We start from the raw sequence: 15,019 nt of genomic DNA, 5'->3' as shown, positions 1-15,019 counted from the left end.
GAAAGGTCAAAACGTGAATTATGACACATATGTGGATTTGACAGTAGTTTGCTCTATTAATTTTTAAATAATTTCAAACGCATTCCCACTAGAAAATGGGAATCTCAAAACGCAGCGTTTAATCCTCTTCTTAAACCCACCGCTATTCAATTTTCCGCTACTTTCCTCAAAGCCAAACTGGACTAGAAGAACTAAGAAGAAGAGAAGAAATGAGTAGCAGTTCAGCGTTAAGAAAAAAAATTCAAAAGAAATTCAAAATACGAGGCTATACCCTAAAAGTCGACGCTCTCGACGAAATTCTCTCGTTCGTGAACCGCTTTCCAGACGCCGAAGACGACGCCGTTGATGTCCTCTTAGACCGCCTTCAGTCCGAATCACGTAACTATCAGTTTTCTCTCTTATTTTGTCGTTTTTATTGAATTAAACTGAATAGAATTAACCTAGGTTTTACCAAGGCGCTCAGCAGTGTTCGGCTAAGTTCGTTGGTTCAATTATGAATATGTGATTGTGGATGCAGAAAATGTGGGAGTGAAGTCTTCCATAATAGATAAAGAGCCGATACAGCGTGTTATCAGCAAGTTAGTGGAAGCACTCGACACTGTTGAAGAGAGCACAAGTGGTTCAGTTTCTACTGCTACTGCTGCTTCTGCTATTCGTGTCGTTGATGTTTTTCTGGTCCCGAAGTTTAAGTTTGATCCTATCAAGAAGCAGTTTTATCAGTAAGTTAGTTTTGTTTTTGTTTCTGTATCCTCTGCATTAATTTCGAAATTTAACTCTGTTATTAGCAGCCAGCTCACTGTAGTGTAGAGATATTTTGGAATTCTATGGTTTTTGAATAGATGAGTATTGTGATTCATTTATAGCTTAATTGCTTTCAAAATTATGAACTTTAGTTAACACGAATTTTTAATATTGACAATCTGATAAATGAACTGTTATTTTGTTTACAATTCGAAACACCGAACAATTTTCCATTTTTAATGATGATGTGGACACCGGAATAAATATTGTTACCAAAATTGAAAGTTCATTTTATAATTACAAAACACGCTAAGTTTGTAATTTTTATAGCAATTAAACCTTCATTTGATTATAACATGATTGGATTGATTATTGTCGAGGAAAGTCGATTGGAGATTTGCACTAAGCGATTTTAGTTTCTTTTTGATTTGATGTTTTTTCAGTTTTTGTACTATAACTTGACCATGCTACAGCATTTGGAAATGCTTATAAATTTCTTTTTTGTTGCTTCTTCGTTTTTCCTGCTTACTAATAACTGTTATCCATCTTAATGAAAAGGCATACAGGAGGGCTATCCATTCATGGTGACTCCTTTGCAAAAGCTGCTTTGTACAAAGATCGGTATCTTTTACTTTTCCAACGAATATGTCGTGATCAGCATTTTTCCAAGCCTGCATTTGATTCTGAAATTTCCGATTACGGAAGCTGTGAGGTGCTCTCTCTTTTAAGAACCTAGTGACGTGATAATGCATCAAAGTAGAAATATCTGGCTTTTAGGGTTACTGGTTTATTGTATATATTCATATAATGTCTTTTTCGTGTATTTTCTAGATAGCCCCAATTCAGTCTTTGGTTGGTCAAACGGGAAGGCGGTGGGTCATGGGAGTGATATCCCAGTTGGAGGATGGTCATTTCTACTTGGAAGATCTTACTGCATCGGTGGAAGTTGATTTATCTAAAGCAATATCCTTCTAAATGTGTCTTATAGTCTTTACAAATCCCTTTAAGAATACTGATTTCATGATGTTGACCTCTCTCTTATATAATTATTTTCCATGAGACTTGAACTTAAATTATATTCCCTTTTCTTTACATCCATTAAGCATTTGGACTTCTTCTCTTAGGTATGGTTAAATTGATATCTTTTCTTTACATTTGACTCTAATGTATTTTTGTGATGGGACAAGCAATGAAGTTATAGGCTTATAGCATGAGTGAGTCGAGAAATGTGAACTGTCTGCATTTCTACCCTTAACTGGTGGCATGCTTGTGGTATTGTCAGCTTATTGATCTTTAGATATCTTCTTGCTTTGTCATTATCATGAATGACTATGAAAATTCAAAAGATAGACATCTGCTTTCTTAGACATGCAAAATGATGGGAAGCGAACCTCTCATCTGGAATAAAGTGATTTTGTGACATTTAAGAGAGACAGTGAATTCGGGTTAAATGTTATTTGTTTGCTCTCTTTGCAGAAGTATGGTACATTATCAGTACAGATGTTGACATGAATAGTTGTTTTCTTTTTCTGAACTATGATAAATCATTACTGTGAACTGTATGCTAAATAATTGTTTTCCTATATAAGTAATACAAAATAACTGCAGGATTTTTAGCAGAAAACACAATAGTTGTTGCAGAAGGTGAGATGCTCTTGGCTGGTGTTTTTCAGGTTAGTATTGTTTTTTCATGCACACATCTTTATTTAAAAGATCTTTGTTTTCATAATATATCCAACTTAGCTTGTCTTGATTGTAAGATTCCCATGCTTCAAAGAAGATAATACCAAGAAAGTTTTTTTTTCTGTTAGTCTACTAATAGGTTTTATACCAGCTTTTGAGACATTAGAATACGTTAATATGGTAAAATATTGATCACTTTTTGGGAAGGTCCTCTGTTAGCGATGTGTTTGTTGCTTTGCTAACTTTTTCAAAGAGGAGGTATCTTTTTCGACTTAAAATACTTAAAGAGTGGTTATGCTTTTTAATATGTTGAGAGCAGTAGTATTGATTCCTATGCCATGGTATTTGTATAATCTGCTTTTAGTGGTCTTTTCTTTGGGTGTACTAGAGGTAATTAATTTTGAGGGTATCTAAACTATCGCTTTTTTTGAACTTTGGTGACCAAACTTTGATTCGTTCCGATTTTGTTACTTTTGTTTCGTTCCAATTTGGTTATCAAACTTTGATTCGTTCCAATTTGGTTACCAAACTTTGATTCAATGCAATTTGGTTACCAAAAAGTTTGATATTTAATAATTATTATTAATCTTTAAATTTCTAAATCTTTTTTCAATTATGTTTTAATGTATATTTTTGATAGCGAGTTTCTGAGAAGGTATCACAGATTAGTATTTTCAAGATTAATCAATTTAATCTTCATCCTGATTATTTAATTTAATTATTAATGATATCTTAATTGATAGCAATTAAGAATTTTATTGTTTGAATATGTTAATTAATTTAATAGAAGTTACCAATAATTACCTCCATTCCACATGTTTGCTCAGATTAGTAGGGAATTTGTTTTTAGAGATCAGGTTAGTATCAATAACTACCTCCATGATTGATATACATGAGCATCAAAAATGAAAGATTATTAGAACATCTTTTAATCAATGCTAAAATAGGATATGTCATCTTTCAATCAGTGCTAGTCTGAGGCCGAACGTCATTGTTGATAAGTCTGGTCCTCAAAGATATTATTTATTAGTGACTGTGAAGCCCTCTTGTACATAGCAATATTAGCACATCTTTTCACTGCTCAATTTAGTTTAACAGAGTAAAAGCAATCACAGAAAAAATTCCATAACTGCAAGTGGTATCAACTCAATAGACACTTCTATACTGATCTCATTATCTTGTCACAACAAGTTAATTACTAATTTTCCAAGCGAGTGCATACCATAAACATGAGCAATTATGCATGTCGAGAGACTATATATATATATATGATGCAATGTTGAGTGGCACACCCAAGCCCATGTCAGCAGATCGCTGATACATTTGACATGATTACTCATTGGCTACACAGACTGCAAAAATTTTCAGATTAATATATAAGAAACAATTATTAACAGAACAACAAATTTGCTACTAACCTGAGCAAACATGTCAAATTGAGATCAGAAGGATTCTAAGCTGAAAGAATATGGCGGCATGGGTGGCAATAGGGGTGGGGGATAGGTGGGATAGCGGTGGCAGTAGGGGTTGGATATGGGTAACGGTAAGGTTGGCAATGATGGGTGGCTGTAGGGGTGAGGGATCAGTATAGGTTAGCCTAAAAATAACAAACATTTAGGTTAAAACTTAATTACAATTTTATTTAGATTAAAAATTAGATATAATTACTTACATTATTTTTTTATTATGATATTATTATTAATTACTGTAAATTTGATATTATTAATAAGTAAACTGATTACTTCGATTTTTTTAGATATTTTTGTCAAAATGTTATAAATTTGCCTCTTTTGATCTTTAATGTTAAGTTAAGGGGGTAAAATAGTCCTTTAACCGATGGGCCTCGCATTCATTATTCCTAAAGGTCGGTTCAAACATCAATTTGATATATATATTTGTTCATACACCAATTTCTCATTTTCGAACTAGTTTAGACACCGAATATATAATTATATATATAAGGCTTATGAGCCAAAAGAGGAAATAACGAGTTGTATACAGCCGTATTAATGCAGATAACTTAGCTGCTCCATATGGCAACAAATCAACAACATCTATACAACTGTTTATAAAATTCAGCAGTTAATCAACTGTAATAATCTAAGGAAATGAACATTAATAACAATCTATTGATACATTTCTGTATTCTTGATTGCTGGTATAATGCAGGACTTTCAAACTTGAATTGTTTCCTTGCTTTAAATAGTAGTTTATATAAATTGTCCACTAGTATTATATATGCATTGTGGTTGGCCGGATCTGGCTAAATCTGAATATAGGCTTGAGGGTATGGTTATGAACACGGTCATTTTTTTTATCTGTATGTATAACAACAAAATAATGCTAAAACAAACAAATACCATTTGCAAGTTTCATGCGAAAAATAGGCAGGACTATCATGTGCTCAAATATCCTATGTAGCAGAAATCTCTTTCATAGGATCATAACATAAGGGCGTCCAATGCAAATAGATGAGTGATCATAGAAGTTCCATCTGAATGACAGCTCTTTTACTATTACAAATGATAATTTTGAATGGCACACGATTTTGTATGGGATGAGGTATGAATATGGCTAACTAATATATTTGGAGTCTCTGATGGTATATCTGCCCAGGCTTGTGATAAACTTGTATCTGGAATTATGCCACACAATCCTGAATATAACCGAATCCCAGTCAAATCCATACTTAGATGTGAATCAAAAAAATTAATGGGTAAATTATACACAGTTCTCGTCCTCAAGAATCTCTGCTTGTGCGCTGCTTTCTTATGTAATAGTACTGTTATAATTTTGACATAGGATTCTCTCTCCAATGAGATTGGTTAATTTGCTGAGCACAATTTTGTTGAATATTAACTTCGAATGGTTGCATTATAGCGTCAGCTTGAAATTAATAACCACTTTTAGTTGTTTAGAGTTTAATAATTTATCAAGAAATGTTAATAGTTGCTTTCTCACGCAGGTACTTACATGCGGTTTTCCTCCATTAGAGGATCGAGAGAAATCACTAAATTTACTTGCACAACATGATTTCTTCGGAGGTGGTACTTTCACGAAAGAGGAAACTGTATCCTTATAAGCTTACACTGATAAAAAAAAATGAGGATCTTTTGTACTGGTGTTCGACATTTTTTGGCTTAATATTAGAGCATGTCATACTTGTAGCGATCTTCCTATACATTTCAACAGATAGGACTTGAAGAGCTGGAAAACAAGGCTGTTAATGACATGTTTGTCATACTCTCCGACATTTGGCTAGACAGCGATGAGGTGATAACAAAATCCTTTGAATTACATATGTAGTTAGATTTGGGGCTGGCTTGGTGTTGGTGGTTTTCTAGTGTAGCTCCGCCTGATCATGATATCGTCTTATCCTAAGAGAAGGTTATGGGAAAGCTTGAGATGGTACTTGACGGCTTTGAGATCCAAGAAGTCGTTCCTTCCTTATTTGTTTTTATGGGGAATTTTTGTTCTCGTCCATGCAATCTTTCCTTTCATTCGTTTTCAACTCTCAGGTGAGGGAGTTTTGGGTGATTTACCTGTCTTGGCTGCGAATAAATATGGTGACAAGATGAACTCAACTAAATTTAATGAACATATGTAGGTTACAATTTGGAAAGTTGGGGAAAATGATTGCAGCACATCCAAGGCTTAAAGAACAAAGTCGATTTCTGTTTATTCCAGGTCCTGATGATGCAGGTATGTAAAATGGTTTTGATGCGGTACTTTCAAGTTTCAACTCTTTCTAAAATGCTTGACATGAGACTACGGAAATGTTTAACTGTTTCAGGTCCGTCAACAGTTCTTCCCCGGTGCCCTCTACCAAAGTATCTAACTGAAGAGCTTCAGAAGCACATTCCAAATGCCATTTTTTCAACTAATCCTTGCAGGTTCTCCTTAATAATTGACTAATTATATAAATGTTATATTTGTTTTTCCCTCAAGATCCATTTTGTTTTAACGTTCTTTTAGAATTTGCATTTCTTAGATTTTGAGGGCAATATAGCAATGGGAATTTTGACATGGAAACCTAGTGTGCTCGCTGCAGTTTTTGTCTTGTGCTTAATTCCTCATATATTAATGCTTCAAAATTTAAATGCAGGGTCAAATTCTATACTCAAGAAATCGTATTTTTTCGTTATGATCTGCTTTATAGGATGCGTCGGTCATGCTTAATGCCTCCTTGTACAGAGGAGACTGCTGATCCCTTTGAACATGTTTGCTTCTTTCTCCTTCCCCAAACATAATGATGATGTGCAGTTGAGCTTATTGATGAATGAAACTTATAGGTTTTTACTTCTACAGCTGATCGCAACAATAACCCATCAAAGTCATCTCTGCCCACTCCCTCTTACTGTTCAACCAATTATCTGGAATTTCGATCACTGCCTCCATCTCTATCCATCTCCACACACGGTACTGCTATATCCTGTGTTATCCTATGCTTAATTTATCGAGTATTTGTTTGTACTCGAAGAAACATGATAATTTTTTAGATATATCAATTTATTTTTTCTTATTGAAAACTATTATGATCCATGAAAATTCGAATGAATAATCATTTCACGTTTACACAGATTGTTTTAGGTGACAATGGGGAGCAGAAGGCATTCAAATATACAGGAATCACTTGTTTAAATCCTGGATCCTTCTCCAGTGAAAGCACATTTGTAGCATATCGTCCTTGCACCCAAGAAGTTGAACTATCTGCTCTGTGACCCTAGGAATTAGTTGATATTTAGCAGACCATTGACTCTAAGCACTAAGTTAGACTGCCACCTTGTTCAGATGAAATATTACTTAAAATATGAAGTCTGGAATTCCTCCTAATTTAAGCCCCCCCACCAGTTACTTCGTGTTGTTTTTTTTCTACTTTTTTGTTGTTGATAGTCTTGGTAAATATATACCATAACTTCTCCCATTTCTGATTACCTTGTAGCAGTTTGAGGTATTTATACATATTACTTTTACTTGTAATGCACTTGTAGCTTGTAACGTGAGAGTTGGTATTGTGATTTCTTAATAGAAGATTTACTTTTAAACATAAGGGAAACCCTTAAAACTACCCGGAAACCTTGTCTAATTTGTAAAAAGATGTTCTAGATTCTTAGGCTAATAATCACCGACTAGATTTTTGGAGGTTTGTATGATCCTCCTCTAAGGAATAGACATGGAAATCAGTTTCTAATTCTTTTGAAATTTTAACTCTTTTACTTTTTCTGATCTCTGGTTTTGTATCATAGTAATCTCATTATTCCTGACCACAGGAACATTACTAGATGATTCGCTCCCACTATTTTCTAATTTAAAAGAAAATTTCCGTTCATAAAAATCAGCATCCACAGATTCAATAATCACTCGTGCGGTCAAGTCATAACATGTATAGGCTTTGTTATTGACTGCATATCCAATGAAAACACATTCATAAGCTCTGCTTGCTAATTTTATTCGTTTTGGATCAGGAATCCGTATATAGGCTAAACAGCCCATAATTTTCAAATAAGACAAATTTGGTTGTCTTTTCTTGAGAATCTCATAAGGTGAGATCTTACTGTTTGATTTAGAAACTATGTTGAGTACATAACAAACAGTCAACAGGATTTCGCCCCACCAATAAAAAGCAACACCATAAATCAATAAAATAGACACTACAGTTTCTGTAAATGTTCTATTTTTTTCCTCGGCTTTACCATTCATTTCAGGAGAATAAGGTGCTGTTCTTTCGTGTACTATACCATGCGAGTTATAGAAGTCTATAAACAAGTTTGATTCATATTCAGTACGATTTTCTTATTGAATTGATTTTCAATTTCTGTAACAAATAACTTAAACATGTCAAGTGCATCACTCTTATTTTTCATCAAGTACACAAAAGTAAAATCAGAACAATCATTAATAAAAGTGATGAAATAACGTTTTCTATTTTTAGTTAATGTTCCATCAAGTTATTACAATAAATTAAATCAAACGGTTCAGATTCTCTAATAACATATTTATGAGACGTTTTAGTTATTTTCGATTGACTATGAAATTCATAATTTTTTTTTATTTTAAAATCATTCAAATACATTTTAGGTATTAAACTCAAAAAAAAATTCATATAAAAAATAACTCTATTATCAACATGATAAATTTTAGTATGCCAAGCATTAAAATCACATAGCATATAAGCAGACGGCAAAATAATATTTAAATTAACAATTAATTTAAACATATTGTCAGTGGAAAAACCTTTTCCAATAAATAAAGCATCCTCAATAATAGTATAAACACTGTCTCGGATAGTTTGAATAGCTCTGGCTTTATTCAGGAGAAAATCTGACACACAACATTTTGTTTTTTTTTTCTCTCATATGAGTGTGCAACACATCCTCCAAAATCAAACTCTTTTCTGAAATAAACTTCAGTTCTAAATCGCCAAATCTGGCAGGTTTAGTGTTGTGGGTATCACCCAACAACACTTATCTTTATTAGCAATATATTTTTTAAACATAACACTGTCATAGCAGAAATGGTGTGATGCGTCTGTGTCTGCCCACCACCCACCAAATCTACCAATAAGGTTGATCTTTGAAATCATCATACTCGTCTTTTCAATCAAGTTAGTCTCTGATTCAAAACTAAGTTTGTGTCATATGACATGATTTATCACAGTTGTAACTCACAAGCTGGTCATTGTCATTTCCAATTAGTGGATCTTGTTTCATCATAAGTTTTAATTTATAATTAAACTTTGAACAAAGGATCACTTTACCCCCTGAACTTGGCGCAAAGTATCAAAAACGTCAAAATTAGCAAAATGGGGTCACTTTTACCCTGAACTTGTCAAATTTGGTACAAAAACCCCCCTCCCCACTCTCACTTAAGAGAGTGAGATACACTCTTCGATTTTCAAAGTGGTTTTCGGTTTCTTAAGGTGGTTTTTGATATAAAAAGGTTTAAAATGGTCCTAATTCTTTTTAAACCATTTTAAATTAATACCTAATAATTAAAAAAAAAACAATTTAGTCCCTCTAATCAAGAACTTAAAATAACAAATTAACCCTTTAAATTATACATATATAACAAATTAACCCCTAACTTTTTATAATTTAATTAAAAAAAAATTAAAGAACAGACCCACGGGTCTGTTCTTGACGACCCGTGGATCTGTTCATCACTTCCATTAAGGAAGTGAAGGATTTCTTCACTTCCTTAATGGAAGTGAAGAAGAGACCCATCTGGGTCTCTTCGTCACTTTGACGAAAGAGACCCAGATGGGTCTCTTCCTCTTCACTTCCATTAGGAAGTGAAGAAAATTAAATTTTCTTCACTTCCTAATGGAAGTTATGAACAGACCCATCTGGGTCTGTTCATCTTTTTCGTTGAAAAAGATGAACAGACCCAGATGGGTCATATCCGCTCCTCGAGGAGCAAATTTCTGAGGAGCTGTTGCTCCTCTGAGAAGAGGAGCAGCAGCTCCTGTTTTCCGGCGAGGAGGCTCGCCGCAATAAAAATAAATAAAAAAAGAAGTTGAAAAAAGTTAAAAAAGGCCCTTAGATTAATTAGAATTTAATTGTTATTAATTAGTGTTTAAAAGTGATTAATTAGAGTGAATTAGGTTTAATTAGTAACCCACTCTCCAATTAAGTGCCACGTCAGCATAAGGGGTGTTTTTGTACCGGTTTTGACAAGTTCAGGGTAAAAGTGATCCGGTTTTCTCAATTTGGACGTTTTTGATACTTTGTGCCAAGATGAGGGGGTAAAGTGATCTTTTGTTCATTAAACTTTCTAATAGAATCGTTTTGTGAAACAAGGACAACTTCACGATCAATATTTTGTTTTCGCAACCTCTTCAGAATTCATGGCAGCAACTGTTAAGGGGCACGTCTAAAAATTGTTGGAACAATTGCCAGTTGAAACATGAATTTCCGAAAAGGCTGAGTCGCGGATTAGGTCACTCTCTTTTAGACGTTTCGTGGCTCAACTCGGAGGTGCAAAGCTAGCTATCAACCATATCGTACTAGGATAAAACAACAGAAAAATACTGCCACCACTGCACTGTCACGATCCAAATTATTGAGCCGAGACCGACGCTAGGGAATGGGAGTTGTAGCTCCAAAACCCGTAATAAGCCTAAAATAATAAAAACTTTTTCGCAAATAACAACCATATAAAGACTAATCACACGGAAGCAAATAGATAAACATATATACAAATATATACATTAGTCGTTCTGTCAACATATGGGCTCTAACTTCCGTACCACGTACGTACTGGCCCCACGATACTATATACATACTGGTGTAACTGGTCATATCACCGGCAGCTGGCGTCGTGAAACAAAATACAACAAACGTAGCCTATAAAAAGATATGAATAGAGACAGCAAATATAACAAACAGAATGCACTGCTGTCAAGGCCACGACTCTGTCAACCTACTGCAGCTCTACGGAAGTCAGGAACTATACATACAACTGACAACTTCCGGACCCAAAAAGGTGGACTCTAGCCAAGTCCAGACATATGCACCTGAAATGTTTAAAAACAATGGGTCAGACTATGCTGAGTGAGATTACAAATTACTAACAGTATTATAAAAATAACATCGCATTTAAAACAACCATTTATACGATATACAATATAAGCCAAGCATTTGATCCAATCGAAACCCTAATCTTATAAACAATCATGAACTAGGACTTCCTAGTATTCATATGTAATACCCCAATTATTTTAAGATAAATAAGTCGTGCCACGTGTCGTAATTTCCGATAAGTTAAGTTAAGAAGAATTTAATTTAATTTTATCGGGAATTTAGAATAATGTTTAGAAAGCGGATTAGCGGGATTTAAAGATATAACTTCAAAAATTAATATAAAATAGAATATAAATCCCGAGCTAGTAATTATTTCGCCAAAGTCCGTGAAATAATTTATAGTATATGTGGTAAAAATCTCGAGTCGATCGGACGCCTTTTAAAATTTGGACGCGGATAGGTTTTGGACTAATTTGTAACTTTTGAAAAGTTTCAAGGACTAAGTTGCAAATTAGCCAGGATATATATGATATCAAAACCTTCATAAGGAAGGTTACAGAAATCATATCATCAACTTCATCTTTTCATTTTCTATCGACGAAACCACCGTTCCGTCGCTCGATCGTCGTTTCTCGTCCGTTTCTGACGTTTCTTAACTCGAATTGATCGTATTCCAGTGGTGTATCACGGTAAGCTTGACGTTTTATCGTTTGGACGGATATATTTTGAGTTATATCGATTCAAAGTTTTAGGCCACGAAACGATTGTATCGTTTTATCGATTATAGGATCGTTTTTGGATGTTTAGATGTTAGAATACGCGTTTTGGTTGAGTTTGGAGCGTTTTTACGTATATAGCATGTCGGAAACCCCGGAAATCGATTCCGGAGGATCGTGTACGATAGTACACGATCGTGTACTTGTGGTACACGAACGTGTACCATCCATGGTACACGAACGTGTACCAAGGTACACGAACGTGTACCAATATATGGTACACGACCGTGTACCAAGGTACACGAACGTGTACCTCCCTGCACGATCGTGCAACCCCCCCCCCCCCCGACCCTCGCATCCCCGATTTTTCGTATTCCTATTGAGTTAGTTTAACACTCGTCGCCGTACGCGCATGCCGAGAATTGAATGAAAAGTGATGTTCGATCCGTGAGCGAGTACGTGTGTGTTTATATCTCGAGTCTAGAATGTCTATCGAGTTAGACTCTCACTCGAGTTATGTTTGTCTGTTTCTTAGGTCCGGCAAGGCAACCAGCTACCGGACAAGGAGCTTGACGGAGGTCGCGTAATAAAGTTTTTGGGGGAAAAGCAAGCAGTGAGTTTATATGTGTTTACTTTTGATGTATTGAAAATGCATTGCTTTTAAACGTAAAATGATTTATATGAATTGCATAACACGATTTGTTATCGAAAATGCTTTGTATGAAATACATGCATCATTATCTTGAAACCAGTATGGATCCGATGAAACATGCTTTCCTATTGGGCGGCAATAGGAACTACGTGATCACTAGTTAAGTTCAAGTTGTATACTCCTTCGGTTGTGTTTGAAAATGTTTTGTTTGTTTGAATACGAAATTCATATCGATCGATCGTTGGACTTTGAGATGGACAGTCACCTTGGTTGAACTATCCCGGGACTGTACCAAATGGTATTGGTTGATCTGGTTGAACTATCCCGCAACCTACCAGCAAGATTAAGATATATCGTTTTGTTTGAAAGAAAGAATTTGGTTTTGATAATTCGATGAATCAAGGATTAGGGTTTCAATCGGAAGTTATATTTGGATGCATATGAATGAATGATTTATTGCATTGTTTTGTTTTATAGAATACTCAACTGTAAACTTATGAACTCACTCAGTTTCGACTGACCCCGTTGTTATAACCATTTTTCAGGTATATAGTCTTTTGACGTGACAGGCTTCTATTCTTGCTTCAGAAGTCTGCTTAGAAGTATGTATAGAAGAAGTATGTATCAGTAGTGCTGCAGTAGACCAGTCCTAGATATGTATATAGTTTTGTCAAACGGTCTAATGTATATTTATACTCTGATGTTTGTAAACTTGAATGGCGTCACTGCGCTTTAAACCGTTTGTTTTTGATATGCGAAACAGGGCAATGCTTGATGTGGCATCGCATTGTAAGACCCTAGTTTCTATTGATGGTTTTTCAGAAAATGTACATAGATGTTTAATATCTTATCGTTAAAAAGCTTTTCTGAAAACACTTACTTGTTTATATCGCAATAAGTTTGTAGTGGTTTTAGGCTTGCTACGGGTTTCGGAGCTACCACTCCCATTCCCTAGCGCCGGTCGCGGCTCGAGTTTCGAGGATGGAAATCGGGTCGTGACAACGTTGGTATCAGAGCAATGGTTTAGTTTCCTAGGCCATTGCCTTATGTTTTGTTTGTTATGTGATCCTAGGATTGACAATGCCTTTAGGTTAAGATAGGAACTACTGCAGCTATAGGATTCGAATTATGTCATTGAATTGTCTTCGTTTGTTTTCGCGCTTTCAACTCTTATCTATAGGATGTGAGTTTGTTGTACGTGTGATCGATAGTATACGGATGCCTCTGTTTGCATATATGATTAGTTTTGCGCTTGGAAGTAAGAATATGTTCATCGTATGATTGCTGATCGGGGCGTTGTTTGCTTTGGTCAGGATGGCTGGCCAGAGACAAACTAGATCGCGTAGCGCTATGGCACGAGCAATAGCTGGAGAGGCTCAAGATGAGTCTTCTGTCCAGGGTGGACAGCAGGAACCGGCTGGAGCAGCTGGAGGAGGCAGAGGGCAAGCTGCCAATGTGCAAGAACCAGTGCAGGCACCAGGAATGCCTCAACCAGTGAATTTTGGAGGATTTAATATGGAACAGTTTTTAACTAGAATTGCGACTATGGCAACAACTCATGTGGAGAACCAGACTATGCAACGGGAGCAATTGCTGCAACAACAGCAACATCTAATCGGGAATGTGGATAGAGATATTACTTTGGCTTACATGTGTCTTAAGCCAACTGAATTCAACGGTACTGGAGATGCGTTAGATTTTCTGGACGAAGTGGAGCGTAACGCTAGACGTCTCCAAGCTAATGAAAGGCATTCTATTATGATGATAGAAATGTCGTTGAAAGGACCAGCAAAGGATTGGTTTCAACGTGTTATTCAACCGACTATGGATCAGATGACGTGGGCCGAGTTCGTTAATCGCTTTAGAGAGTCCTATTTACCGTACTCAGTGACTGAGCTGCATCGTGATCGATTACTGAATTTGGAAAAGGGAGATAGGTCGGTGCAAGAGTATGTTACGGATTTTACAAGATTGAGCCGTTTTGCACCAGACCTGAATGTGGATCCGGTTAGAGTAAATACGAGGTTTGTAAAGGGATTAGGACCCGAGTTCGTGAGCTTGATGTCGAGTGTGACCAGAGATTTGGTTCAGCTTATTGATAGTGCTCAACAAATTGAGTCTACCCTGATTAGATACGGGAGACTTCCAGATCCCTCTGGTCGAGTACCGACTAGAAATGAGAATGTGCATGTGATGCAGAGTGCTCCAGTGCAGTCTCATGATGGAAACTTCCCTAGACCTCAGCGTAATCGAGAACGTAAAAGAGCTAGATATGATTCACAAGCTAATACGTTTGGAGAAGGATATAGTGCAAGGACAACAAGTGATGCAGGAGTTGAACCTCCTATTTGTGAGACCTGTAACAAGAGGCATTACGGAGTGTGTCATCTTGTCTCAGGAGCGTGCTTTAATTGTGGTCAATATGGTCACTTTGCTAGACATTGTCCGAGACAGATACCTCAAGGCTCAACGACCACTGTGATGCAACCTTCCTACAACCAACAGAGGACTGCATATCAGGCAGCATCTGGATATGGTCAGACAGGAAGTACTTTTACCGGCCAGAGAGGCCGTGGATATGGAAATCGTGGAGGAAGGAATGGTGGAGGTCGTGGTGCTGGTCAGACTTCACAGGCTGGTGGGGGTCAGGCCAGAGTTTTTGCTTTGAATTCGCCAGAGGCGCAAGAGTTTGACGATAATGTTCA

General features: G+C 36.0%; 1 protein-coding gene across 1 annotated transcript; it reads left to right on the top strand.

Moving 5' to 3' along the window:
- Window positions 1-163: 163 nt before the first annotated feature.
- LOC126682854 (DNA polymerase epsilon subunit B) lies at window positions 164-7,474 on the top strand. Its single transcript, XM_050378618.2, has 13 exons — window positions 164-378; window positions 518-719; window positions 1,300-1,453; window positions 1,573-1,705; window positions 2,338-2,414; window positions 5,390-5,494; window positions 5,617-5,697; window positions 5,812-5,942; window positions 6,032-6,126; window positions 6,218-6,317; window positions 6,530-6,644; window positions 6,733-6,843; window positions 7,005-7,474. The coding sequence occupies exons 1-13, from the start codon at window positions 210-212 to the stop codon at window positions 7,143-7,145; spliced, it is 1,614 nt and encodes a 537-aa protein (XP_050234575.1). The 5' UTR covers window positions 164-209; the 3' UTR covers window positions 7,146-7,474.
- Window positions 7,475-15,019: the final 7,545 nt, after the last annotated feature.

This window comes from Mercurialis annua, linkage group LG5 (genome assembly GCF_937616625.2).
Source record: "Mercurialis annua linkage group LG5, ddMerAnnu1.2, whole genome shotgun sequence".
In the NCBI taxonomy this organism is placed as follows: Eukaryota; Viridiplantae; Streptophyta; class Magnoliopsida; order Malpighiales; family Euphorbiaceae; genus Mercurialis; species Mercurialis annua.
The sequence above is the reverse complement of the archived record's forward strand: the minus strand, read 5'-3'. Positions and strand labels throughout refer to the sequence as shown.